The sequence below is a fragment of the Haliaeetus albicilla genome, chromosome 11 (assembly GCF_947461875.1).
Source record: "Haliaeetus albicilla chromosome 11, bHalAlb1.1, whole genome shotgun sequence".
Lineage (NCBI taxonomy): Eukaryota > Metazoa > Chordata > Aves > Accipitriformes > Accipitridae > Haliaeetus > Haliaeetus albicilla.
In genome coordinates, this window is record NC_091493.1 from 42,385,521 (window position 1) to 42,409,409 (window position 23,889).

General features: G+C 66.0%; 1 protein-coding gene across 3 annotated transcripts in view; it reads right to left on the reverse strand.

The window, feature by feature from the left end:
- CACNA1A (calcium voltage-gated channel subunit alpha1 A) overlaps nt 1–23,889 on the reverse strand; it is a 32,752-nt gene that overhangs the window by 6,500 nt on the left and 2,363 nt on the right. The window contains exons 2-44 of one of the 3 annotated variants that reach the window (XM_069797353.1): nt 21,637–21,742; nt 21,140–21,279; nt 19,253–19,344; nt 19,019–19,171; nt 18,388–18,575; nt 17,670–17,773; nt 17,466–17,581; nt 17,323–17,379; nt 17,114–17,203; nt 16,416–16,625; nt 16,229–16,341; nt 15,618–15,730; nt 15,173–15,304; nt 14,962–15,034; nt 14,751–14,868; nt 14,594–14,661; nt 14,396–14,502; nt 13,047–13,781; nt 12,507–12,865; nt 12,275–12,416; nt 12,057–12,186; nt 11,620–11,679; nt 11,437–11,543; nt 9,882–9,981; nt 9,621–9,781; nt 9,412–9,552; nt 9,120–9,321; nt 8,858–9,022; nt 8,471–8,581; nt 8,145–8,228; nt 7,936–8,052; nt 7,738–7,803; nt 7,555–7,655; nt 7,011–7,161; nt 6,806–6,933; nt 5,292–5,388; nt 3,487–3,592; nt 2,745–2,852; nt 2,577–2,677; nt 1,930–2,033; nt 1,709–1,847; nt 1,237–1,347; nt 335–370 (exon numbers count right to left, since the gene is read on the reverse strand). In XM_069797353.1, the coding sequence (XP_069653454.1) occupies nt 335–370; nt 1,237–1,347; nt 1,709–1,847; nt 1,930–2,033; nt 2,577–2,677; nt 2,745–2,852; nt 3,487–3,592; nt 5,292–5,388; nt 6,806–6,933; nt 7,011–7,161; nt 7,555–7,655; nt 7,738–7,803; nt 7,936–8,052; nt 8,145–8,228; nt 8,471–8,581; nt 8,858–9,022; nt 9,120–9,321; nt 9,412–9,552; nt 9,621–9,781; nt 9,882–9,981; nt 11,437–11,543; nt 11,620–11,679; nt 12,057–12,186; nt 12,275–12,416; nt 12,507–12,865; nt 13,047–13,781; nt 14,396–14,502; nt 14,594–14,661; nt 14,751–14,868; nt 14,962–15,034; nt 15,173–15,304; nt 15,618–15,730; nt 16,229–16,341; nt 16,416–16,625; nt 17,114–17,203; nt 17,323–17,379; nt 17,466–17,581; nt 17,670–17,773; nt 18,388–18,575; nt 19,019–19,171; nt 19,253–19,344; nt 21,140–21,279; nt 21,637–21,742 (5,842 nt within the window). Of the gene's footprint in view, nt 1–334; nt 374–1,236; nt 1,348–1,708; nt 1,848–1,929; nt 2,034–2,576; nt 2,678–2,744; nt 2,853–3,486; nt 3,593–5,291; nt 5,389–5,829; nt 5,927–6,805; nt 6,934–7,010; nt 7,162–7,554; nt 7,656–7,737; nt 7,804–7,935; nt 8,053–8,144; nt 8,229–8,470; nt 8,582–8,857; nt 9,023–9,119; nt 9,322–9,411; nt 9,553–9,620; nt 9,782–9,881; nt 9,982–11,436; nt 11,544–11,619; nt 11,680–12,056; nt 12,187–12,274; nt 12,417–12,506; nt 12,866–13,046; nt 13,782–14,395; nt 14,503–14,593; nt 14,662–14,750; nt 14,869–14,961; nt 15,035–15,172; nt 15,305–15,617; nt 15,731–16,228; nt 16,342–16,415; nt 16,626–17,113; nt 17,206–17,321; nt 17,380–17,465; nt 17,582–17,669; nt 17,774–18,387; nt 18,576–19,018; nt 19,172–19,252; nt 19,345–21,139; nt 21,280–21,636; nt 21,743–23,889 lie in introns of all 3 variants that reach the window. The other 2 variants (XM_069797352.1, XM_069797351.1) reach the window with 2 other exon arrangements.

Sequence of the window (23,889 nt, forward strand, 5' to 3'; positions counted from 1 at the left end):
AAGGTGGGATAGAGGGATGGATGGTGCAATGGAAAGTTGGAGGGAGGGAAGCAGCAAGGGATGCAGGGAGGGATGTAGGGAGGGACGCAGGGAGGGATGCAGGGAGGAAGGGATGCAAGGATGCAGGGAGGGATGCAGCAGTGACAGGAGAGTGATGAAGACCAGAAGCTGGTGGGACAGAGATGGCTGGAGCAGGGAACAGCAAGGTAAGAGCAATGATGGAGGGATGGAAGGACGGATGGAGGCAGAGGTGGCAGGGCGGCTGTACAGGGTAGGGGGCCGGGGAAGGAGCAGGTGGAGCGGGGGGGCTCTGGCGGCGCCCGCTGGTACCTACACTGAGGTTATTCCCTCGGGGTCGGACCTTCCTCCTCTGCTAGAGCCAGCCCAGGCGGTGCCCGCAGAGCCGGGAGAGAGAGAGAGACCAGAGTAAACACGGGGCCAGCAGGGACGGGGCGGGGGGGGGCCTGGGCAGAGCGGGACCGGGGTCACCCTGCACGGAGCCAAGCACCGGCTGGGCGAGCAGCAGCAGCAATGAGCAGAGCAGCCAGAGCATCCCTGTCCCCATCCCTGGGCATGCGGAGGGGGTGACAACCCCAAAGCCGGTGACGCTTGCCGGCACAGAGGACGCCAATCCATGTCATCAGGGACCAGGGTGGCCATGGTCCCCCCCACTTCACGGCTGCTGGTGGGGGGACCTGTGCCGGCACAGGCTTGACTCTGCGCTGGAGCAGATGCAGGAGAGTCCCCGCACGGGGACCGGTGGCCACCTGGCTGCCCCACGCCGCGGCTCTGACCAGGGGGAGGTGGCACTTCTCCCCAGCTTCATGCTCCCCACCAGCCCCCTGCCTGCTGCCACCATGCTCATGCCCCCCCCCCGCCCCGAAGCCCCCAGCCCAGCAGCTGCAGCCATTTGGGGGGGACACAGGACGCTGCTCCTGCCATTGGGTACATCAGCAGGGTCACATTCCACCGGGACCACACTGCCCTCGGCCACCACAGCACAGACCAGGCGTCCCAGCCCCCCAAAAGCCACCCCCTCACCCCCCATTAAAGCATAAGTGGCCACAGCAGTGTGGGAGGGGGCTGTAGGGGGGCGATGGGGTCGTGCTGCCGAGCCTGAGGACTGTCTCTGGTGTCCCCGGGGGGACAGGGATGGCCGTGCCAAGTGCCCCCTGTCCAGTGCAGGCGGTGGGGCTGTGGCTGTGCCCGGCGGCACCCTGGAAGGGGTCCCCTCACCTGGTTCTCAGCAGGGAGCCGCGGCATGGAGGCGGCGCGGCCGTGCCCCTCCATGGGCAGGTAGTCACTGTCGGAATAGCCATCCTTTGCCATCTCGCGCATCTCCACCAACTGCAGGGGACGGGGGGGTCAGTGAGGGGAAACTGAGGCACGAGGGGGGTGGGGGGCACCAAAACCAGGGACATCCCCCCACCCAGGCACAGCGGGGTGCAATGCAGAGTTTGGAGGAGGGGGCAGGCACCAGGGGACACGGGGAACAGATGGACATGGGGGAGATGGGGCTCAGGGGACCCTCAGGGACACAGGGGTCAGAGGGACACAGGGGAGATGGAGCTCAGGGGACCTCTGGGGCCAATGGGGAATGGATGGGCATGGGGGAGATGGGGCTCAGGGGACCCCCAGTGACACAGGGGCCAGAGGGACATTGGGCTGGCCAGGGCTTGGGGAACCCCGGGGTGGCACAGCCCCTCACCTGGGAGTTGGGGCGGCTGTTGGGGACATCCTCGGGGTGTCCCCGCTCGGGGCTCCAGGTCCCCGTTTTCTGGAACATCTCCTGGGCACGCTGGGTGACCCAGGACTGACTCTCCTTCAGGCCCCCGTCACGTGTGGCCCTGGGGGGGGGACACAGGCAGGTCAGCCCCCTCCTGGCTTCTCCGCACCGGGCAGCTGCAGGCAGGGGCCTGTGGCACTTACAGCCCCGTGCCCGGCTCGGCCGTGGGCACTGCGTCCGGCCCCGGGGTCCCCTCCTGCGTGGGGGATGGCGGCTCCATGCGCTGGAACATCAGCGGCGTCCGGTTCTGCGGGGACACGAGAGGGGCTGGGGACACGGCACGGGTTGTACGGGGCTGGGACACGGGGACACAGGGAGGGGACAGAGCTGGGACAGTCAGGGATGGGATGAGGACATGGGGAGGGGATGGGGACACAGGAGGGACTTGGGAAGGGGACAGAGCTGGGATGGAGACACTGGAGGGATGCTTGGGGTTGGGGACAGGAAGATGGGATGGAGCTGGGACACTTGGAGATGGGGATGGGGACACTGGAGAGACATGGGAAGGGGACAGGGCTGGGATGGGGATGCCAGAGGTGGCAGAGGAGGGGACAGAGCTGGAATAGGGTCACTGGAGGGATGCTTGGGGATGGGATAGGGACATGGGGACAGGGACGTGGGAGGGACTTGGGAAGGGGACAAGACTGGGATGGGGATGCAGGAGGTAGCAGAGGAGAAGACGGGGCTGGGATGACACCCTGGTGGGACATGGAGAAGGGACAGAGCTGGGATGGGGACACTGCAGGGCCACGGGGAGGGGACGGGTTTGGGGTGCTCGTGCTGGCCCCACCTGCTCCTCTCGCATGGCCTGCAGCTTCTTGGCTTTGCTCTGCCGGTAGTACTCCATGATCATCATCGCGGCGTAGATCTTCCCCACCGTCAGGTCGGTGGCTGTGGGCACAGAGGATGAGGGGGGATGTGGACGGGGATGGGGGCGGGGATGGGGACGGTCCCTTACACTTGTGAGGGGTGACGAGCAGGTCCAGGTTTTTGGGGGAGAGGTTGGGCCAGATGGCAATCATCTCCTTGCGGAGCTCCGCGTCCATCTGCTGCTTGTCGGCTCCCCCTGCGGACAGAGGGCTGAGCGCCCTGTCCCCTCGGGGACCACCGGTCCCTGTCCCCTGGCCACCCTCTCCCCTCACCTACCCCATGGGGACCTCCCTGTCCCCCCCAGGGACAGTTCTCCCCTACCACTGCCCTATGGACCCTGTCCCCCTTGGACCCCCTGTCCCCCCCCAGGGACAATTCTGTCCTGCCACTGCCCTATGGACTCTGTCCCCCTTGGACCCCCTGTCCCCTGATGTCACCCTTTTCCCCCATTTCCCAGGGACCTCCATCCCTGGACTCCTAGTTCTTTTCCCCTCCATGCCCAGGGATCCCATCCCTGTCCTTGTCACCCAAGAGACCCCCATCCCCATGCCCCCAGGGTCCCTGTCCCCTCCAGGTCTTCATCCCAAATCTACAGGATCCCCATACCCCCAGAGTCCCCATCCTTGTCCCCATCCCTCCAGGGTCCCCATACCCCCCGAGGCCCCATCCTTCTCCCCATCCATCCAGCATCCTGGTCCCCAGGGACCTGGTATCCAACCGCTCAGGGTCCCTGTCCCCCCAAAGCTGCTGTACCCCCAGATTCCTCATCCCCTTGAGGACTCTGCTCCCCCTCCCGCCAGGGTCCCCGTCCCCCCCCGTCCCCCCCTTGCCTTTGGCAATCTTGATGTCGAGGGCGGTGCGGATCAGGGCCATGAGAGTGGAGTTGAAGTGCACCGTGTTGTCGTCGGCCACCGGCAGGTCCATGCGGAGCAGCCGCTGCGGGGCCGAGCAGAGGGGGGAGGGGGGCATCAGCCACGGCCCCCTCCCACCGCGCCCGGGGGCTGGCGAGAAGGCGGGGGCCGCCCCGCAGCCGCCGGGCAAACTGAGGCACGTACCCCGTCACCCTCCCCGAGCCCCCCCGGCCCTCCGCCTTCTCCCCAGGCCGCGGCCCCCGGACCCCCGCGAGATGCCCAGGGTGGGGGGCATGGCACGGCCAAGCGGGACCCCGGCGTCCGGGCGGGCAGCACATGCAGCGGGCAGCACATGCAGCAGGGAGGGGGCCGACTCATTCCCGGCTCCATTCTGGGGATGGTGGGGGCGGCCAGGGGCTTCTCTGGGTGCAAACCGGCATCCTCAGGGTGGGGGGTGCAGGGAGACGTGCCTGGGCTGGGGGGGTGGGAGGAGAAGCTATGAGTTTGCCAGGCCTCAGCCCCACGGTGCCCCACACCCTCCCCAGCTCCGAGTGCCAAGCAGGTGGTGGAATGTCCCCCCCCAAAAAGGGCAGGGACGCCCCCCCCCCCCATGCAGCCCCGTGGGGGAGGATTTGGGGGGTGCAGAGCAGCAGGACAGGGAGCGAGCAATGCCAATGGGGAAACTGAGGCACGGAGACGCAGGGTCCCCATACCCCACCACGCCCCCCCCGTGCCCAGGTCCCCCCACACCCCACGATGCAGCTCCCGAGCACCCATAGCCCCCATGGCTGGGGGGGGCGCGGGCCGTGCAACAGCCGGGGGGGGCCGGGTAGAGGGGACTCACTGCCAGGAGAGGAGGCGGCGGGCAGAGGTGGGATGGAGAGAAGGAGAGTGGGGGGGGAGAGGCTGCAGGGACAGGGAAGAGGGGGGCAAGGGTGAGCCCCGGGGGGGGGAGGCCTGAGCAGACACTCCTCTGGGTGGGCAGGGCAAGCCCCATGGAGGGGGGGGGGTCCCTAAAAATGCGCGGCTCTGGACGAGGCAGCCTTGAGCCCCACAGGGGATCCCCAATACAGGGGAGGGGCTGGCCGAGCCCCATGGGGGTCCCCAAATAGGGGCTTCTGGCTGAGGCCAAAGGGGTCCCCAATAGGGGCTTCTGGGGGGGCTAGTTGAGCCCAATGTGGGTCCCCAAATAGGGGCTTCTGGGGGGCTGGCTGAGCCCAATGGGGGTCCCCAAATAGGGGCTTCTGGGGGGGCTGGCTGAGCCCAATGGGGGTCCCCAAATAGGGGCTCTGGGGGGCTGGCTGAGCCCAATGGGGGTCCCCAAATAGGGGCTTCTGGGGGGGCTGGCTGAGCCCAATGGGGGTCCCCAAATAGGGGCTTCTGGGGGGGCTGGCCAAGCCCAACGGGTGTCCCCAAATAGGGGCTCTGGGGGGACTGGCTGAGCTCCATGAGGGGTCCCCAGTAGGGGCTCCTGGGGGGGTCCAGCCCTGAGCCTCCAGCCTGCGGCAGGCAGGGAGGTGGCGGGGGGCACACGCTCCTCGGGCAGCGGATCTTACCCAGCCCGTCCTGGGGGACACGCAGAGGCTCAGCGGGGCCGGTGGCCACCGCGCCGGTCAGGGCTTGCCGCAGGAGGAGAAAACCAACAAAAAACCAACAAAAACCAAAAAAACCAACCAAAAAAAAAAAAAAAGGCCGAGAAGCATCGGCCGGGCTGAGTCGGTGCCGCTGCTGGGAACCGGCACGGCTTTGAGGGGGCTTCGCTCTGGTGGGAAGAGTTATTCTACCTTATAAGCAACACGGGGTGGGCATTTCTTGCCTAAACCCAGGGGCGGGGACATATGTCTCAGCATTTCATACATGTCCATGAAAGTCAGCCGGCCCCTGGGAGCGGAGAGAACAAGAAGGAAGAGACATCGGACAGAAAAAGGACAAAAAAGAGGCAAGAGAGACAGAGAGACGCGGAGAAAAAAAATGGAAAAAAAAAAAGAAAAAAAAAAAAGAGGTTTAAACCCGGCCGGCCGCAGCCCGGGGCCCCGTGGAGGAGGAGGAGAAGGAGGGGAGGAAGGCGATGGCCGGTGCCCATGCAGCCCCGCGGCGCTGGAGGGGGGGGTCCGGCCGTGCTGGCCGGGGGCCGCGGGGCGCAGCAAGCAGAGCTGGGCAGGGATGGGGGGGCTCCATGCGGCGCGCCGGGGGCTGGGGCCGGCCCCGGGGGTGCGGGACGTGTCTGTGTATATATATATATAGATATCATATATATATCCGAGAAACCATAAGCAACATTCATTCCGTTGATGCTCAGCAGGTTTTTAGTGTAAGTCAAACCTTGCAAGCAACCCTATGAGGGCATTTCTTGCCTAAGCCCAATGGGGGAGATATTACGCGTAATAAACTGTACATATCCTTATAATGAATGCGGCCACTGCAAGAAGAATACAGGGGGGTTAGTGCGGACGCCGGAGACACGCACGACCGCGGACGCGCCGAGGGGCTGGGGAAACTGAGGCACGGACCCTGGGACAGGGGGAGAGAGGATGGGATTGGGGGACAGGACCCCCCCCCCCGTGCTGAGGGGGGGTTTGCGGCTGCTTGGCTGCAATGGGGATGGGGGGGTACAGGGTGGTTGTGGGGAGAGCTGGAGCTCCCCTGGCTCCATCCCTGCTGATCCCAGTATGGACCAGTCCAGCCCACCGAGGACCTGGTAGAGCATCACAGGACACCCCAAGAGCAGCCAGGGACCCCCCAGGACACCATGGGACACCCTGGACCCTGGGACAAAGAAGAGACACCCCCCCTGGGAAATCGTGGGGACCCTCCAGCACCCGGCAGAACCCCCAGGGACCCCCTGGGTCCGGCTGAGTCCCTTTGCCTGGTGCTGGGGGCTGGGGGTCAGGGCGGGGGCAAGAGGGAGAAATCCGGCGGCCGAGCACCTACAATTGAGAGAGGACAGGTTAATCGGCACTGTGCTGGGGGGGGGCTAGGCCCCCCCATGGCTGCGTGGGGACAGCAGACCCAGGGGACATCCCCTTGGGGGACAGCCCCTGGGGACACCCCCTTGGAGGGACGGTCCCAGGAGTCACCTCCTCTGTGACACACCAGGGCCACTGGCCCCAGAGGACCCGGGGGGGGCTCTCGGGCACTTGCTGCACCCCCTCAGACCCTGCTGCATGGCTGGAGAGGGGGGAAGACTGTCCGGCCAGCCAAGCCCCCAGGAGCCGCTGTGCCCCCGGCGCTGAGAGGGGACCCAGGCATCTGGGGAGACCCCCTGCCCCCCCCGCGCCTGCCCCGGGGGGTTCCTTACCAGGCGGCGGGGTCGTACTCAGCCCAGACGCGGACGTACTCGTCCAGGTGGTGGGGGCCCAGGATGGAGGAGTCACGCGTCAGGTACTCAAAGTTGTCCATGATGACAGCGACAAAGAGGTTCAGCATCTGGGGGGGCATGGGAGGGGGGGTGTCAGGGTGGGGGCAGGCGAGCTGGGGTCCCCCCTACACCTCCCGGGGCTCACCAGGAAGGAGCAGAGGAAGATGAAGGAGACGAAGTAGAAGTAGGCGAACTCGTTGCCGCACTCGTCCTCCTTGATGCCCGAGTTCTGGTCGCAGGGCTTCCCGCTCAGGCAGGACAGCATGATCTCATGCCAGGCCTCCCCCGTGGCGCTCCTGCGGCAGAGGGGGGGATGCTGCTGGGTGACCCCAGCCAGGGAAGGGGCCGGGCAGGGGGGGCCACACCAGCACAGCACTGGGTACCACTGGAGGGTGATGGGACTGTGCTTGGGGTACATGCTGGCATGGCACGGGGAACCCTGCGTGACAACGGGACCATGCCAGGGGAACACACCAGCGTGGCACTGGGTACCACTGGTGGCATCGGGACCATGCTGGGGGGACACGCCAGCGTGGCACTGGGTACCACTGGTGGCACTGGGACCGTGCTGGGGGGACGTGCCGGCATGGCACTGGGTACCACTGGTGGCACTGGGACCGTGCTGGGGGGACGTGCCGGCATGGCACTGGGTACCACTGGTGGCACCAGGACCGTGCCGGGGGACTCACCGGAAGAGGAGCATGAGGGCCTGGAAGAAGGTGCGGAAGTTGTTGTGCTGGGTGATGGCCGACTCGTCATCCTCCTCCTCAATGCCAATGTTGCCGAAGACCTGGGGGGGGCCGGGATGGCTCGGGGTGGCGGGGGGCTGGGGCAGGGTACTGGGGGGGCGGGGGAGGGCTGGGGGCTCTCACCTGCATCCCGATGATGGCGTAGATGAAGAAGAGCATGGCGATGAGCAGGCAGACGTAGGGCAGAGCCTGGGGGCAGAGCGGGGCCAGTCACGCCACGCCGGGTCTGGATGTGGCCCCCCGGCGCGGGTTGGGCTGCCAGCCCCTGGGTGGGGGCGGCTGGGGGGGGAACGCAGGTTTTGGGGGGACATCAGGCAGCACCTTGAAGGACTGGACGAAGGTCCAGAGCAGGATGCGGATGGTGTAGCCCTGGCGCAGCAGCTTGATGAGCCGCGCAGCCCGGAAGAGCCGCAGGAAGCTGAGGTTGATGAAGTTGTTCTGGGGGAACACGAGGGGTGAGGGGGGGGGGGGGGGAGCGGAGCCCGGCGCTGGGGCCATGGGGTTGGGGGGATGCGGTGGCTCCCACCTACCCCGAACTCTGTCACCAGGATGTCCGTGATGCTCCCCAGGACTGTGACAAAGTCGAAGATGTTCCAGGCGTCACGGAAGTAATTCTGTGAAGGGAAGGGGACAAGGGACACGGGGCAGCGGCGCTGCCAGCATGCCAGCTCCCAGATCCCACGAGTACTCGTGCACCAGCTCCCCAGATCCCATGGGTACCCATGCACCGGGATCCCGCAATTACCCATGCACCAGCTCCCAGGAACCTGCTGGTATGGTGCAGGATGCCCCAGGGCTGGATGTGTGTCCCCTGTGGTCCCCTGGGTCCCCGTCCCCGGCATACAGCGGCACGTACCAGCACACCGAAGGCCATGATCTTCAGGAGACACTCAAGGGAGAAGAGGGAAGTGAAGACATTGTTGAACATCTTCAGCACGTTCTCGTAGGCATCCGAGGCGTCATAGAACTGGGGTGATAGCGTGGAGGATGGGGATGGGGACAGGGACAGGTCCCAGGGGGACAGGGGTGCATCCCGGGGGGTAAGATGGGTCCACGGGCACAGGGATGGATCCAGGGGGACAGGGACAAGGCCCAGGGGACAGGAGAGGTGCCAGGGGAGAAGGACAAACCCCAGGGGACAGGACCAAGGGGATCCAAACGGGCTGAGCACAGCCCCCAAGGGACAGGGATGGGACAGACCCAGAGGGGCTCCCCGGGACCCCCAAGCCTGCTCCCCACCGACCTTCATCATGAGGACAATGGTGTTGAGGGCAATCATGGCCATGATGGTGTACTCAAAGGGCGGCGACACCACGAACTGCCACATGCGGTACTGGAAGCTCTGCCGGTTCTGCGGCATGTGCCGCGTCAGGGGCTTGGCACTGATGGCGAAGTCAATGCAGGCTCTCTGTGGGGTGGGGAACAGGGTGGGCATCACTGACCCCCCCAGCCCGGCTGGGGGATCCCCAAAAGGTGTCGAGGAGGGAGGGGTCCGGAGGCAGCACCTCGTTTTTCTCCAGGCTGTACTCCTCCATCATCTTGTCCCCCTGCTCCTGGAAGGTGATGATGATCAAGGCCACGAAGATGTTGACAAAGAAGAAGGGGAAGACCACGAAGTAGACCACGTAGAAGATGGACATCTCCATGCGGTAGCCGGGGCTGGGGCCCTGGTTCTCGTAGGTGGCATCCACTGAGTGCTTGAGGACCCTGTGGTGGGACAAGTGCAGGGATGGGATGGGGGTCCCAGTGTCGCCCCACCCCATCCCCACATCCCCCCACCCATCTCCATGCCCTTACTGTGGCCATCCCTCGCCGGTGGAGACAGTGAAGAGGGTGAGCAGCGCCCAGAGCACATTGTCGTAGTGAAACTCATACTTCTTCCACTCCCGCTTCTGCGCCTTCACCTCATTGTCCTTCTCGTAGACCAAGTATTCCCCCCTGGGAGGGGAGAGGGCGGTGGGACAGGGTGGGGGGCGGCGGTGGACCCCCGCCCGGCCGGGCCATACCTGCAGTCCTTCTCGAACTCCTTGGACTCATCGGTGCAGTAGAAGAACTTGCCCTTGAAGAGCTGGACGGCCACCACGGCGAAGATGAACATGAAGAGCATGTAGACGATGAGGATGTTGAGGACGTTCTTCAGGGAGTTCACCACGCAGTCGAAGACAGCCTGGGGGAAGGGACCAGGGAAGGGGTCGGTGCCAGCCAGGACGCCCCCCAACACCCGGGGTGGGGAGTGAATCCCCTTCCCCATCCGCCCCCTCACCCACCTTGAGCTTCGGCAGCCTCTTGATGGTCTTCAGGGGCCGGAGGACGCGGAGGACGCGGAGGGACTTGATGGTGTTGATGTCCTTCCCCTTGCTGCTGCCGCTGTGGGGGGGACAGGGAAGACATGGGGCCCCCGGCATGGCGGCTCGGGGTGCCCTGGCATCCCGGCAGGTCCGTGGGTGGTCCCACCCCCTTCTTTCTCTGGTGGTGACAGTGCCCTCCCCAGCCAAGTGGGCAGTGGCTGCCCGGCACAGGGCAGAGCTCGAGGCTGAGACCCCCTGCACTCATCACATGCCAGGGAGAGCCTGGTGTGTTTCCCACGGCCCCATCCCTGAGGCTGCTTTTTGAGGGGGGGAGTGCAAGGAGGGCTGTAGGGTTGGGGGGGAGCAAGGCACGACCATGAGCATGAGGAGAGCACGAGGACGGAGACAGGGCAGGAGACGAAGGCAGAAAGACTTTACCGTGAGCTGCTCCTGTGGCCGGTGGCAGAGGAAGGGGAGAGACAAGGCACGGTGAGAGCCCGGCCCCCGCCCCGTGCCCACGCCCCCCCGGCCACTTCCCACCGGGAGCCTGGGGGAGCCACGGGGGGATCCCGGCTTCCCAGGAGGTAATTGGGGTCTGCTCCAGGCTTACTCACCCATTACTTGGGGGGGATGCTCAGTTACGTGGGGGATGTTCACCCCTTACTTTAAGAATACTTAGTTACTTGGGGGGGTGCTCATCCTTTACTTGGGGGATGCTCATGCTTTACTTTAAGGATGCTCAGTCACTCAGGGGATGCTCACCCTTTATTTGGGGGGATGCTCAGTTACTCAGGGGATGCTTATCCTTTACTTGGGGGATGCTCAGTCACTGTGGGGATGTTCACCCTTTTTTGGGGGATGCTCAATTACTGGGGGGGATGCTCACCCTTTACTTGGAGGATGCTCACCCTTTGCTTTAAGGATGCTCAATCATTTGAGGCATGCTCAGTTACTCAGGGGGTGTTCATCCATTTCTAGGAGATTCCTCATCCCTTTCTAGGTTACTCATTCCTTACTAAGAGGCTATTCATCCTTTGCTAGCAGATTCCTCATCTTAATTTAGGGTTTACTCCAGCCCTGTTCACTGCTCTGGGGATTCCGCACTGGGGCGGCTGCTCGGCACCGGGGCCTGATCCTGCCCGGGGACACTGGGGCGGTGCTGCCAGGGCGTGGGGACACTGGGACAGTGACAGGACAACACAGCACGGTGGCAAGCGGCTGAGGACGGACGTCAAGCGACACAGCAGAGCGCGGACAGCCGGGCAGCGGACGCGGCGGGTGGGCAGCGAGCGGCTGTGGGGCCACGGGATGGACCCCAGCAGGGCTGGGGTGGGGGGACTGGGACAGCCCCACTGGGAGGCACTGAGAGAGGCGAGACCCCACCACCTCCATCCCCTCCCCACCATCCCCGTGTTCCCCTCCCTGGTGCCACTGCTGTCCCCTGAGCACGGGGGGGACCCAGGTGTTCCCAGCCCCTCCCGGGACCCCACAGGATGCCCCCAAGACCCCCCGTGTCCCCGAAGGGGGGACTCACGTGAAGGCAAAGGCCACCAGCGCCCCGCTGACCACGATGAAGTCCAGGATGTTCCACAGGTCCCGGAAATAGGCACCTTGGTGAAGCACCAGCCCCAAATCCACCATCTGCGGGGGGCAAGGTGGGGGCGGGTGAGGGGGTGCCGGGGGGGCCCCCACCCCGCGGACCCCCCCCCCCGCTCACCTTGATCACCATCTCAAAGGTAAAGACACCCGTGAAGACGTAGTCGAAGTAGCGCAAGACCTGGAGGGGGAAGGAGGTGGGGTGGGGGGAGATGCCTGGGGTCCCCCTGGCACCCTGGGACCCCCCCCCGTACCTCCCAGCACCATGGGGCTGTGGGACCCCCCTGGCACCCTGGGACCCCCTGGCACCCCAGGACCGCCCCAGCACTCCATGGCTGTAGGACACCCCAGCACCCTGGGGCCATGGGCAGGGTCTCAGGGGCAGGACAAGGGGGGGGACACCCCATTTTGGCACAGCCCGAGTTGCTGTTTTGGGGGTGCCTCACCCTGCAAAGCAGCACTGTGAGAAGGGGGCTCAGCCCCACCGCCCCCCCTGACAGCACCCGGAGGTCCCTCTGTGCCCAGCTGCGGGGCGGGGAGCGGGGGCTGGGGGCTTACGTTGTTGCGGGGGGCGTTGGGCTGCACGGGGTCCTCGGCAGCCAGGGCGATGCTGCTCATGGCGATGACCATCAGGATGCACATCTCAAAGTACCGCAGGTTGACGATGTAGTGGCACAGCCGGCGGAACCTGGGGGGGGTTGGTGGAAGAGGGACGGTGAGGGAGGGGTGAGCAACGGGCACCCCCAGGACCCCCCCAGTCCCCCCACGGTGCTCACGGGTTGGTGGTGGAGAGGATGAACATGGAGCTGTAGGGCACCATGGGCTTGGGGCCGTTCTCCTCCTGATCGTCGCCTTCCTCCTTCTTCTCCTCCTCCTCCTCCTTGCGGGGCAGCGGCTCGGGGTTGGCGTTCCTGTTCACTGCAAGAGCGGCGGGATCATGGCCCCTGCACCCCTCCCGGACCCCCTGCATCCCCCACACCCCCCAGATCTTGGGGGGGTGTCCCCTACCTTGGACCAGGGCGTTGGTGGGGGGCGGCGGGAGGGGGGGTGGGATGTCCACGGCCGTGTGCTCCGGCTTCCCCCCCGCCTTGGTGGGGTTGTTGTGGGGGCCAGGGTTGGTGACCACCAGGCTGTTTTCGGGGGGGGGATTGGGGGTGGTGGGGGGCCAGCGTAAGGGGGCCCCGGTGGGGCAGGCGGTGTGGTTGCCCACGGGTGGGGGCGCGGGGGGCTCGGCAGTGGCCAGTTTGTTGTTCTTCATGTTGTCAATGTCCTCTGCGACGGGGGGCTCCCGGCGCCCCACGTCCTGCTGGATGGGGCGGGTGGTGGAGAGCGTGGGGCCCGCCGGCACCCCGGAGACCTGGTTCTCCCTGGGGGGAGGCAGAGGGGAGGGGGCTCAGCGGGGACCCCCTGGCACCCCTGGCACAGCTCGCACGTCAGGTGCTGAGCCAGGAATGCCAGAGGGGATTTGGGTACTCCTGGGAGCCAGAGGAGCTCCCCGGTCCTGGAGGGGTCCCACCAGCCCCAGGGGGTCCTGCCCACCCTGCTCACCTCCGCCGCCGGTGCCGCCTCTCCTTGTCATCCCGCTTGCCCTCGCCATCGTAGGCGGCCGGCGTGGCGTGCCGATGCCGACGGCGCCGCTCGCCATCCCCGTGCTCCCCGTCCCCCTCGCCCCGCACCGGCCGGCTGCCCTCCCGGTGCCGTGGCCGCCGCTCTGGCCGCCCACCCTCCTCGCCCTCCTCGGCCGCCCGCCGGTGTGCCCGGTGCCGCCGGTGCTCGCGCTCGGGTTGGGGTGAGCCAGCACGGCCATCCCGGCTGCCACCCGGCCGGTGCCGGCGCTCGAGGGCTTTAAGGCGCTCAGCGTCGGCGTAGGCGCGTTCCTGGCTGGGGTCCCGCTCGGGCTCACGGCTGCTGCTGCGGGGCCATCGGCCGTCGGGGCCAGGGGGTTCCACGGGGCGGGGGCCGCCGGGGTCGGGGTAGCGCGGCTGCCGGCGGAGCTCCTCGGCACGGGGCTGGCCAAAGCGGGGCTCTATCGGCGGCTCGCTGGGGCGCGTCTTGTTGGTATTGTTGTTGCGGTTCTCCTGGGGGTCCACCACCAGTGGCCGGTCCAGGTGGGTCTTCATGTCAGGGCGCAGGTGGCGGGCGTAGGGCACCTTCCAGCGCTCCTCGGGGTCCAGCTCGCTGTAGAGGGCCTCCCGGCTGGCCAGCAGGTTCTGCTTCCGCAGCTCGCTTGTCCGCTGCTCCCACACCGACTTCGAGGACTTCTGGTTCTTCTGCTGCTCCTTCCTGCAGCGGGGAGGCACAGCCCACGTCGGGGGAGCCTGAGGTGTGCCAGGACGGAGCCGGAGCAGAGATGGGATGGAGACGGGATGGAGCTGAGGATGGAGCCGGGATGGAAGTGGGATGGAGCTGGGATGGAGCTAAGGATGGATCCGGGGAAGGAGTCAGGATGGAGGCAGGGACAGAGCTGGAGATGGAGACAAGGATGGAGTTGGGGATGGCAGCTGGGATGGAGCTGGGGCCAGGGACGGAGCTGGGGCTGGGGACAGAGACAAGGATGGAGCTGGGGCCAGGGGTGGAGCTGGGGACAGAGCTGGGATGGAGCTGGGGACAGAGACATGGATGGAGTTGGATGGAGCCAGGGCCGGGGTTGGAGCTGGGGCCAGGGGTGGAGCTGGGGACAGAGCTGGGATGGAGCTGGGGACAGAGACATGGATGGAGTTGGATGGAGCCAGGGCTCGGGTTGGAGCTGGGGACGGAGACATGGATGGAGCCAGGAATGGAGCTGGGGATGGAGACAAGGACGGAGCCGGATGGAGTCAGGGATGGATCCAAGGATGGATCCAGGGATGGAGCCAGGGATGGATCCAGGGATGGAGCCGGGCACACAATGTACTTACATGGTGACGGACATGTTGGCTGCAGAGAGTGGGCTCACTTCGGCCACCTCCTTCGCCTTTTGCAGTGCCAGCTTTTGGTTGGCGGCTTCTTCCTCCTCCTGCTCATCCTGCAAAGCCCAGCGCCGTGTCCAGCCCAGCCCTGAGGCCACAGGTGATGGGCTGGGGTGGCCCCGCCTCATCCCTGACACCGGTCCTTACCTTGGTGAGCTCCTGCGCGTTGGCGAGGTTGTCCACCGCGATGGCCAAGAAGACATTGAGGAGGGTGTCTGGGTGCCCCGTCAAGGCAAAGTGGGTCCCAGCACATCCCTGCCCTGGCCCAGAGCCCCCCGGGACCCCCCCAGCACCCCGAGGATACAGTTGCCAAAGAGGGTGAGGACGATGAAGTAGACAGAGAAAACCATCCCCCCCTTGACGCCGCCCTGAGATTTGATCCCGTCGTACATCACCGCGTTCCAGTCTTCGCCCGTCAGGATCTGGGGGGGAAGGAGCCATAGGGGCAGCAGGGACCCCTCCACTGGCACCTCACTTCCTCAGGAGCCCCAGGGAGGGGACAGGGGGGTCCCTACCTGAAACACCGTCATTATTGCTGCTGGGAAAGTGTCAAAGTTGGTGGGAGGGGTCCCGTCGTCAAAATTGAACCTGGGGGTGGGGGGGAATGGTGGGAGCCCCACCCCAGCCGGGTGCCCCCCAGCAGGGGCCTGGGGGCACAGAGATACCCCCATGCTGGGGGACCAGGGTGACCCTGGGGGGGGCCCCATCTCCCACCCAGTTACTCACTGTCCCCCAAAGAGCTGCATCCCCAAAAGGGCAAAGACGACGATGAAGAGGAAGAGGAGGAAGAGGAGGCTGATGATGGACTTCATGGAGTTCAGGAGGGAGACCACCAGGTTCCTCAGGGAAGCCCAGTACCTGCCAGGGCAGAGCCAGGCTGCGGGGCCGTGGGGGGACCAGGGCCATGGGGGGACAAGGGGATGCGAAGGGACATGGGGGTGATGAGGGGACACAGAGATGGCGAGGGGACGAGGGACGGCAACTCGGCACCCAGGCACCCCACAATGGCTCCGTGCATCCACACACTCACTCGTGCTCACACTGCCCCCGCACTTGCAGACCCACAGACATGGACAGACCAGCGGACAGACAGACTGACGGACAGACGGACCAATGGACAGACGGACGGGCGGATGGACAGAGCGTCGGCACCCGACCCGTCAGCACTTACTTTGTGACTTTGAAAATGCGCAGTAACCTGAGAGCTCGTAGCACGCTGATCCCGAAGGATGTTCCCGGCTTCACAACAGCCCAGATCACCTCGAAGATGCTTCCGATGATAACCTGGGAGTGGGACAGTGTCTCCGTCCTGTCCCCATCCCATCCCTATCCTATCCCCATCCCTATCCTGACCTCTTCCCCATCCTCATCTTGTCCTCATCCCTTCCCATTCCCATCTCCATCTCCATTCCGTCCCCATCCCCATCTCCATTCCATCCCCATCCCCATCCCAATCCTATTCCCATTCCATCCACATCTTATTCCCATCCTGACCCCATCCCATCCTGTCCCCATCCCCATTCCCCCCACCTTGTCCCCATCCCCATCCCCTCTCCATCCTGTCCCCATCCCCGTCCCCTCTCCATCCTGTCCCCATCCCCGTCCCCATTCCACCCTGTCCCATCCTCGTCCCTATCCCCATCCCATCCCCATCCCCATCCCATCCTGTCCCATCCCCGTCCTCATCCCCATCCCCATCCCATCCTGTCCCATCCCCATCCTCATCCCATCCCACCCCCACCCCATTCCCGCCGGCAGCAGCCGAGCCGGGGCCGGACTCACGGCACAGTCGAAGCAATTGAAGGACGAGTGAAAGTAAGGCCGCGTCCCCAGCCCGTACATTTTTATAAACATTTCGGACATAAAGAGTCCCAAGAATATGAATTCTGCATAGTCTGGGGGGGAGAGAGAGTGAGGGGGGGCTGAGGGCCGGGTGAGGGGGTGTCCAGCGGTGGGGGGGGGCACTCACAGAGGAAGTCGGAAAGCCAATCTGGCTGGTCGTAGTGAACGATAGCAACACACAGGGTGTTGAGCGCTACCAGACTGAGCACGGTCCAGTAGAAGGCCTGAGTTTTCACCATGCGGCGGATGTGGAAGCGCATCCTCCGCTCCCGCTTGTGGAAGAAGGTGGCGTTCTCCAGCTTGGCACTTTTGAGGCTGGCGCGGGCGAAGGGGGAGCCTGCGGGGCGCGGGGGGGAGCCCCCACCCATCACCCCATCACCCACCATCCCCAAACTGTCACCCATCACCCCCCAGTCATCCCCACCCATCACCCCCCAACCTGTCACACCATCACCCACCACCTCCCCACCCATCACCCCCCAACCTGTCACAGCATCACCCACCACCTCCCCACCCATCACTCCATCACCCGTCACCCCCATCACCTATCACCCATCACGCCCCCCACCCATCACCCCCCCAACACGTCATCCCCCCCACCCATCACCTCCTCACCCCATCACCCACCACCTTTCCACCACCACTCTATCACCAGTCACCCCATCACCCGTCACCCCCCCGACCCGTCACCCCCCCACCCATCATCCCCCAACGGGTCATCCCCCCCCTACCCATCACCTCCCCACCCCATCAGCCATCACCCCCCCCAACCCATCGCCCCCCACCCACCGCCCCAAAGCGGGGGCACCCATGCCCCCCACCCACCCACGGAGGAGATGTCGGCCAGCTGCTCCTCGGCATCCTCAGGGCTCAGCAGGTCCGTCTTGCTCTTCTTGATGGTGGCCCTCCGGAGAGCTCCCACAGGGGCGAGGGGCAGAGGGAGGCGGGCGTCACCAGGGGGTCCCCGCCGCGACACCCCCACTCCAGGGTGGCCGCCCCCCCTGCCGGGGCGCACACTGGGGCAGGGCACTTACCATCAAAGGGGTGCCGGGGCTCTCCCTCGGTCTCGTCCTCTGCCAGGATCACTTCTTCTGAGAAAAAAGTGGGGAGTTCAGTGGGGTGGGGGGAGTGCGGGTGTCCCGGAGGGGGGGGATGGGGGGGGTGTCACGGCCCTCACCCGCCTTGGAGATCCACTCCATGTAGCCATTGAGCTCCCGCTCGATCTGCTGCTGCCGCCGCAGCTTCAGGAACGCCCGGCGGTTCTCCACCCGCTCCCGCTCTTTGGCAAACTCCCTGTGGGGCCAGCATCAGTGGGGGGCCAGGGTAGGCACCCCCCTCCCGCTGAGGCCGCCCCCCCCCCCCCCCCCCCCCCGCCGCTTACCCAGACAGCACCCCCAGCACTAGGTTCAGCATAAAAAAGGAGCCGATGATGATGAGGGGGATGAAGTACAGCCAGTTCCAAGTGTTCCCTGAGGCATCGTTGCTCTGAGGGGGGGGAAAGGAGGGGTCAGGGGTGGGGGGGTCCCATGACCTGGGGGGGGCACGGGCACTTCCTTGTTTTGGTGGCTGGATATAGGCCAAGGGACAGAGTGCAGCGCAGCAGCTCCGGCGTCCCCCCTGGGGGCTGGCGGCACCCCAAATCCCCTGGCCATGCTCCCCACCCCACGCTGGGACATGGGAGGGGGGGCCATGGGAGGACACATGGTACCGGGGGGGGGGGGGACACGGTGGGCCAGAGAGGATGCAGAGCATCCCTGCAAGGCTTGGGGCTGCTAGCGGAGGGGGGGACCCCAGCACCCTTTTTTTGGGGTACCCTCCTGCTCTGCAGCAACCCCTCCCTCTGCAAATCACCTCCACCTTTTTGGGGGTGGGAGGTGGGGGCTGCGTCCCATTGTCCTCTATCCCCGTGCACCCCGCAGGGTCGGAGCATGGGAGCAGTGAGCAGGGACCGCCCCCGCCCCCCCAGAGACAACTTGGGGACCCCCTCAGGGACTGGCGAGCCCTCAGGGGACAGAAGACGGCTTCAGTGGGGATAGAGGGGACCCTGCGGGGGGGGACACACACACAGTGGTGCCCATTCCTGTGGCGTCAGGGCTTACATAGTAGAGGAGGTCTGTCCACCCTTCCATGGTGATGCACTGGAAGACGGTCAGGACGGCGAAGAGGATGTTGTCGAACTGGGTGATGCCGTAGTTGGGGCCCTCCCAGTACTTCTTGCACTTGGTGCCATTGGGGCAGATCCGGGCCGGCTCGTCTGTCCCGCAGGGGACTTCCACCTTGATCTCGTCTGGGAGGAAGGGACACAGATTTGGGGATTGCTCCTGCCCCCCCAACCCCCCAAGCCCAGACCCCCGTGTCCCCCCCAGGGCTGCATTCACCCAGGAGAGTTTAGAGTCAGGGGGTGACCCCCATGGGGCTGCCAGACCCCCCCGTCATCGTCCCCCGCAGCCTCCTTCAGGCCCCCCCCACCACGGTGCTGACGCGGCTGCCGTGCAGAAATAGCTCCCGCCAATTAACAGCATCTTCATCAGGGGAGAGAAGTAATTAGGCCGTTCCATATCGGGCGCGGGCCACGGGCCCAGGGAGATGGAAGGAGTGGGGAAGGAGCCAGCCCCTGATCCCAACGCCACGGAGGGCTCTGAGCCCTCCCCAGTGGGGAAACTGAGGCAGGGCCGGGGGGGGGGGGCAGGGAAGGGTTGGGGGGGTTTGGGGGGGGGGGGGCAGACCTACCCGTCACCAGGTCGAAGCAGGTGGTGTGAAATTTGCCCATATAAAACTCTAATCCTATGATTGCAAAAATGAGGATCGCGAAAAACAGGAGGAGGCCGATCTGCAACAGCGGGATCATCGCCTTCATGATGGATTTCAGGACGACTTGTAAACCTGCGCCAGATGGGGCTGAGCAGCCGCGGCCCCCCCCGAAACCCCCAGGCCCCCCCCCCCCCGGACCCCCCAGCCACTCACTTGGGATCCCTGAGACCAGCTTGAGGGGCCGGAGCACGCGCACGGCTCGCAGCGTCCGCAAGTCAAACTGGGAGCCCACTGTGGCCAGGATGCTGCGGGCAAGAAGGGGGGGGTCAGCAGGCAGGGACCCCCCCACACCACAGCCGGCACCCCAACCCAGCCAGGGACCCCAACCAGCCGTGCCACTGTGGCCACCAAGAGCCACGATGTCCCAGCCTGGCCACCCATTCCCCCATGGACCACCGCATCCCAGCCTGGGACGTGCCCCCCCCCCATGGGCTGTGCCATCACAGCCACCAAGAGCCATCACATCCCAGCAGAGCCACACATCCTCCACGGGCCACCACGTGCCCCACAGCTACACCGTCACAGCCACGGCGAGCCCACATGTCCCCACCACACGGCCACAAGCCCACAGCCGTGCCATCACAGCCACCAAGAGCCCCCACGTCCCAGCCGCATGGCCACGTGCCCATGGCCGTGCTGGCAGCGCGGGCGGGAGCACTGGGCTATATTTAGCCTCTCCGGGCTGAACGCGGCAGCGCTGCCAGCGCTGATGCTGGAGCAGGGCCTGGCCTGGGGGGTCATAGCCCCCGGCCAGCACCAGCCCACAGGATCACCCAGGACCTGGGTGACGGTGGGGGGTCCCAGGCACCTGGATGCACCCCAGGGGTTCATTGCCGGCCCCAGGGCCCCCCCCCACCGATGCTGCAGAGGGTCCCTTCCTGCTGCCCGTCACAACAGCAACCAGCTGGCCCCATTCATCCCCATCACCCCCATTCATCTCCATTCATCCCCATCACCCCCATTCACCCTCCTGGGTCCCCCTGAGTTCATTCATCCTTGTTGCCTCGGTGACGCTGCAACTCATTCACAGGGGCTGGGCTGGGGTTGGCGGGGGGCAAGGGGGGAGCAGGGAGGCAAATTGGGGAGCAGGGTGCAGGGGGAGCGGGGTGCAGGGGGGAGCAGGCAGGGAGCAAGGGAGGAGCATGGTGCAAGGGGTGCAGGGGGAAGGGGGAAGCGGGGTGCAGGGGAAACGGTGCAAGGGGAGAGTAGGGCATGAGGGGAGCAGGCAAGGGCAAGGGGGAGCAGGGTGCAGGAGTTGGGGGGGAGCAGGTTGATCAGGGGACCAGGAGGCGGGGGGGAGGAGGGTGCGAGGTGGGGGGGAGCAGAGGAAAGCAGCCAAAGAGCAACCCTGATGTAGCCGAGTGCTCGAGGGGCCACAGGTCATGTACGTCAGAGACTGGGCTGTCCCCTCCAACAACAGCCCCACTGCTCCCTGCCTCAGTTTCCCCACCAGCTCTCCCGGCGGGAGGGTGAACACAGGACACACAGCAGCCGTCAGAGGGTCTGGGGCTAGGGTGCCATGGCCCGGGGGGGCAGCTCCGGGGCCGGGGAAGTCGGGGCTGCCACCAAAGCGCTGGCGGCAGGCACGGCTGCTGGGCCGGTGAGTGGCGGCATGGGGAAATATTGTGACAGCGCTAAGAGGCACTTGCTGCCGCTGGGGAAGCGGGACGAGCGCCGCAGGCAATAATTAACATCTTGCCCGGCCCCGGCCCAGCAGGCACTGGTGACACCCAGGACCGCCGGCGGGTGCAGCACTGCACACACAGAGGCCCCGCACATGCGTGTGCGTACACGCACGTGCATGTGCACACATGTACGTGCACACACATACGTGCACACACATCCTCTGCACACACGTGCTCCACCACACAGGCGGGGTCCTGCAGCCTGCACGCCTGCACGCACACACTTGGGTCTGCTACACACGGGGAAGGGCACAGGGCTGACACGTGTGTGCACACGCACACACAACCCCTCTGCAGGGGTGGGGGGCGGCGCACATCCCCCCATGTCCCCGGGCAGGTGGGACGGGGACCTCACCCGGTGAGGACGACCACGAAGTCCATCACGTTCCAGCCATTGCGCAGGTAGGAGCCTTTGTGGAAGGCGAAGCCCAGCGCGATGATCTTGATCCCCGCCTCAAAGCAAAAGATGCCGATGAAGTACGGCTCCGTGTCGTCCTGGAAATGGGGACAGGCATGAGGCCACCGGACGGGGGACACGGGGACACCCCCCCACACGCACGCTCCCAGCCCGTGGGGCGAGGGGGCATCCGGGGCAGCCGCTGGCCCCATCTCCCCTCCACCCTCTCCAGGTGCTGTGAGGCGGAGGCGGCCACCGCTCCCGGCATGGCCCAGATTCCCAGCAAGGAGGAAACTGGGACGCCGGCGGGTCCGGGGGGACCAGGAGCCATGGCCATCGGGTGCCGGGTGTGCCGGCTGTGTGCGGTGCAGGCTGGCAGCCAGCCCCGGTCCTGCCGCCCACGCCAGGGTGGTCGGGGGACCCTCGCCGGAGCCCCTCACCGACCCCGCGCTCACCAGCCGCTCCGACATGGGGGTCTTGTCCTCGTCGGGCAGGTGCTGCTCCAGCGCCAGGACGATGCAGTTCGCGATGATGGTGGCTAAAATCATGTATTCAAAAGGAGTGCGGCCAAGTCAAGGAAAACCCGGCTGGGCAGAGCCCGCAGGGGCCTGGGGTCCCCCCCAAACCAGGCTGGTTGGGGAAACCGAGGCAGGAGAGGGGCCGGTGGGATGCCCAAAGAGAAGGGGGGGTTTGGGACCCCCCCGCGCCGGCGGCGGTTGGCAGCGGAGATGCGGGCCCGGCTGCCACCAGCACCCACGTGCTCCGCGGCTCATTAATTTCCCCATCAAAGGCGCGACCCGGCGGCCCCAGCTCCTCGGCACGAAGCCTCTCGCCCGGCGGGAGCTGGCGGCGATCAAAGCGCCTCGGCGACAGCGGGACCCGGGGAGACCTACACGGCACCCGCCCGGCCCCGCCAGCTCCCAAGCAAGGATGCCGTCCTTGTGCGGTGCCACTGCTGGGACCCATACACATTTTGGGGTCTGCATTCGGTGAGCGCATCCCCTATCCCAGCCAGCGGTGCCGGGGTGCAGTGGCAGCAGGCGTGGGTGGGTGGCAGCGGTGGCAGCTGAGCATGGGCTGGGGCAGGCTGGGGGGGTTCAAGACACCCCGTCCTGCAGCCCTGTGGCAAGTCCTGCGCCACATTACATGGCCACCGAGTGGGACACCCTGTTTGTGCCGCCAGACCCGCGCAGCTGGCGGGTGCTGCAGCCCCCGGGTGCACCAGCAGAGCTGCCCCATGACCAGAGCCGAGGGCTCGGCTGAGGTCACACCAGCGGCAACGACAGACGCAAAGATGGGACCGGATCCTGCTCCCCACCCTTCTGCAGCGCAGCCGAGGTGTGGGGAACGGCCGCTGGCCCTGCTGCCTGATGCAGCACAGCTATCCAGCATGGCTATCCAGCATGGCACGGCTATCCGGCCTGGCACAGCTATCTGGCACGGCACAGCTATCTGGCACGGCACAGCTATCCAGCACAGCTATCTGGCATGGCACAGCTTTCCGGCACAACACAGCTATCTGGTGCGGCTATCCGGTACGGCTATCCAGCATGGCATGGCTATCCGGCATGGCTATGTGGCCTGGCACAACCGTCCGTCATGGATATCCATCACAGCCCAGCTATCTGGCCCGGCACGGTTATCAGGCACAGCTATTCAGCATGGATATCTGGCCTGGCATGGCGATGTGGCACAGACATTTGGCATGGCTGTGTGGCCTGGCACACCTATCTGGCATGGCAGGGCTACCAGGCACAGCTCGGCTGCCTGGCATGGCTATTCCGCTTAGGCATCCAGCGTGGCACAGCTATCTGGCACGGCTATCCGGCACAATACGGTTATCTGGCACAGTTATCGGACACAGCACAGCTATCTGGCATGGCACGGCTGTCCAGCACAGCATGGCTATCCGGCACAGCTATCCGGCACAGCTATCCAGCACGGCACAGTTATCCGGCACAGCTATCTGGCACGGCACAGTTATCGGGGGCAGCACAGCTCTCCGGCACGGCCATCCAGCACAGTACAGCGATGCAGCACAGCTATCTGGCACAGCGCGGCTATCCGGCACAGCATGGCTATCTGGCATGGCTATCTGGCACAGCACAGCTCTCCGGACGTGGGGACCCGTGCCCAGGGCCAGCTCTGCCCCCCAAGCCAGGGCACAGCCTCCCCGGGGCAGCCCCGCAAGGGTCGGGCAGCGCCCGTCAGCCCCCTGTGCCGTGCCAGCCATGAGCGGGGCCGTGCCACCACCCGCCACGGGGAGCTGGAGTGCGGGTGCCCAGCGGGACGGGCTTTGGGTGCCATGGGAGCGTGTCCCCCCCTGGCCAAACAGAGCCCGCCGCCTCCTCCCACCCGGGCCATCGTGACGGTGGGGGAGGCTCCGCACGCCCGCAGGATGGGGCCCACAGGGGCTTGGGGTGGGCGGCGCGATGCATCACCCTCCCCGGCCCCCGCTGCGCCTGCCAGCAAGGCTGCCCTCGCCCCCAGCACCCCAGCACCCTGACCCCCCCCCCTCCACCACCAGCCCCGCTCCCGCCTCGCCGCCAGCTCCGGCCACCTGGCTGGACGTCAGCGCCGGCGACCGACCCCGCTGCGACAGCACCAGCCTTCGCCCGCCGCTCCTCCGCCCTCGCCCCCCCCTCCGCCACCACGAAGCCCTTTCCCCGCCACATGGCACGGTGACCCGGTTTGCACACGGCAGCGGG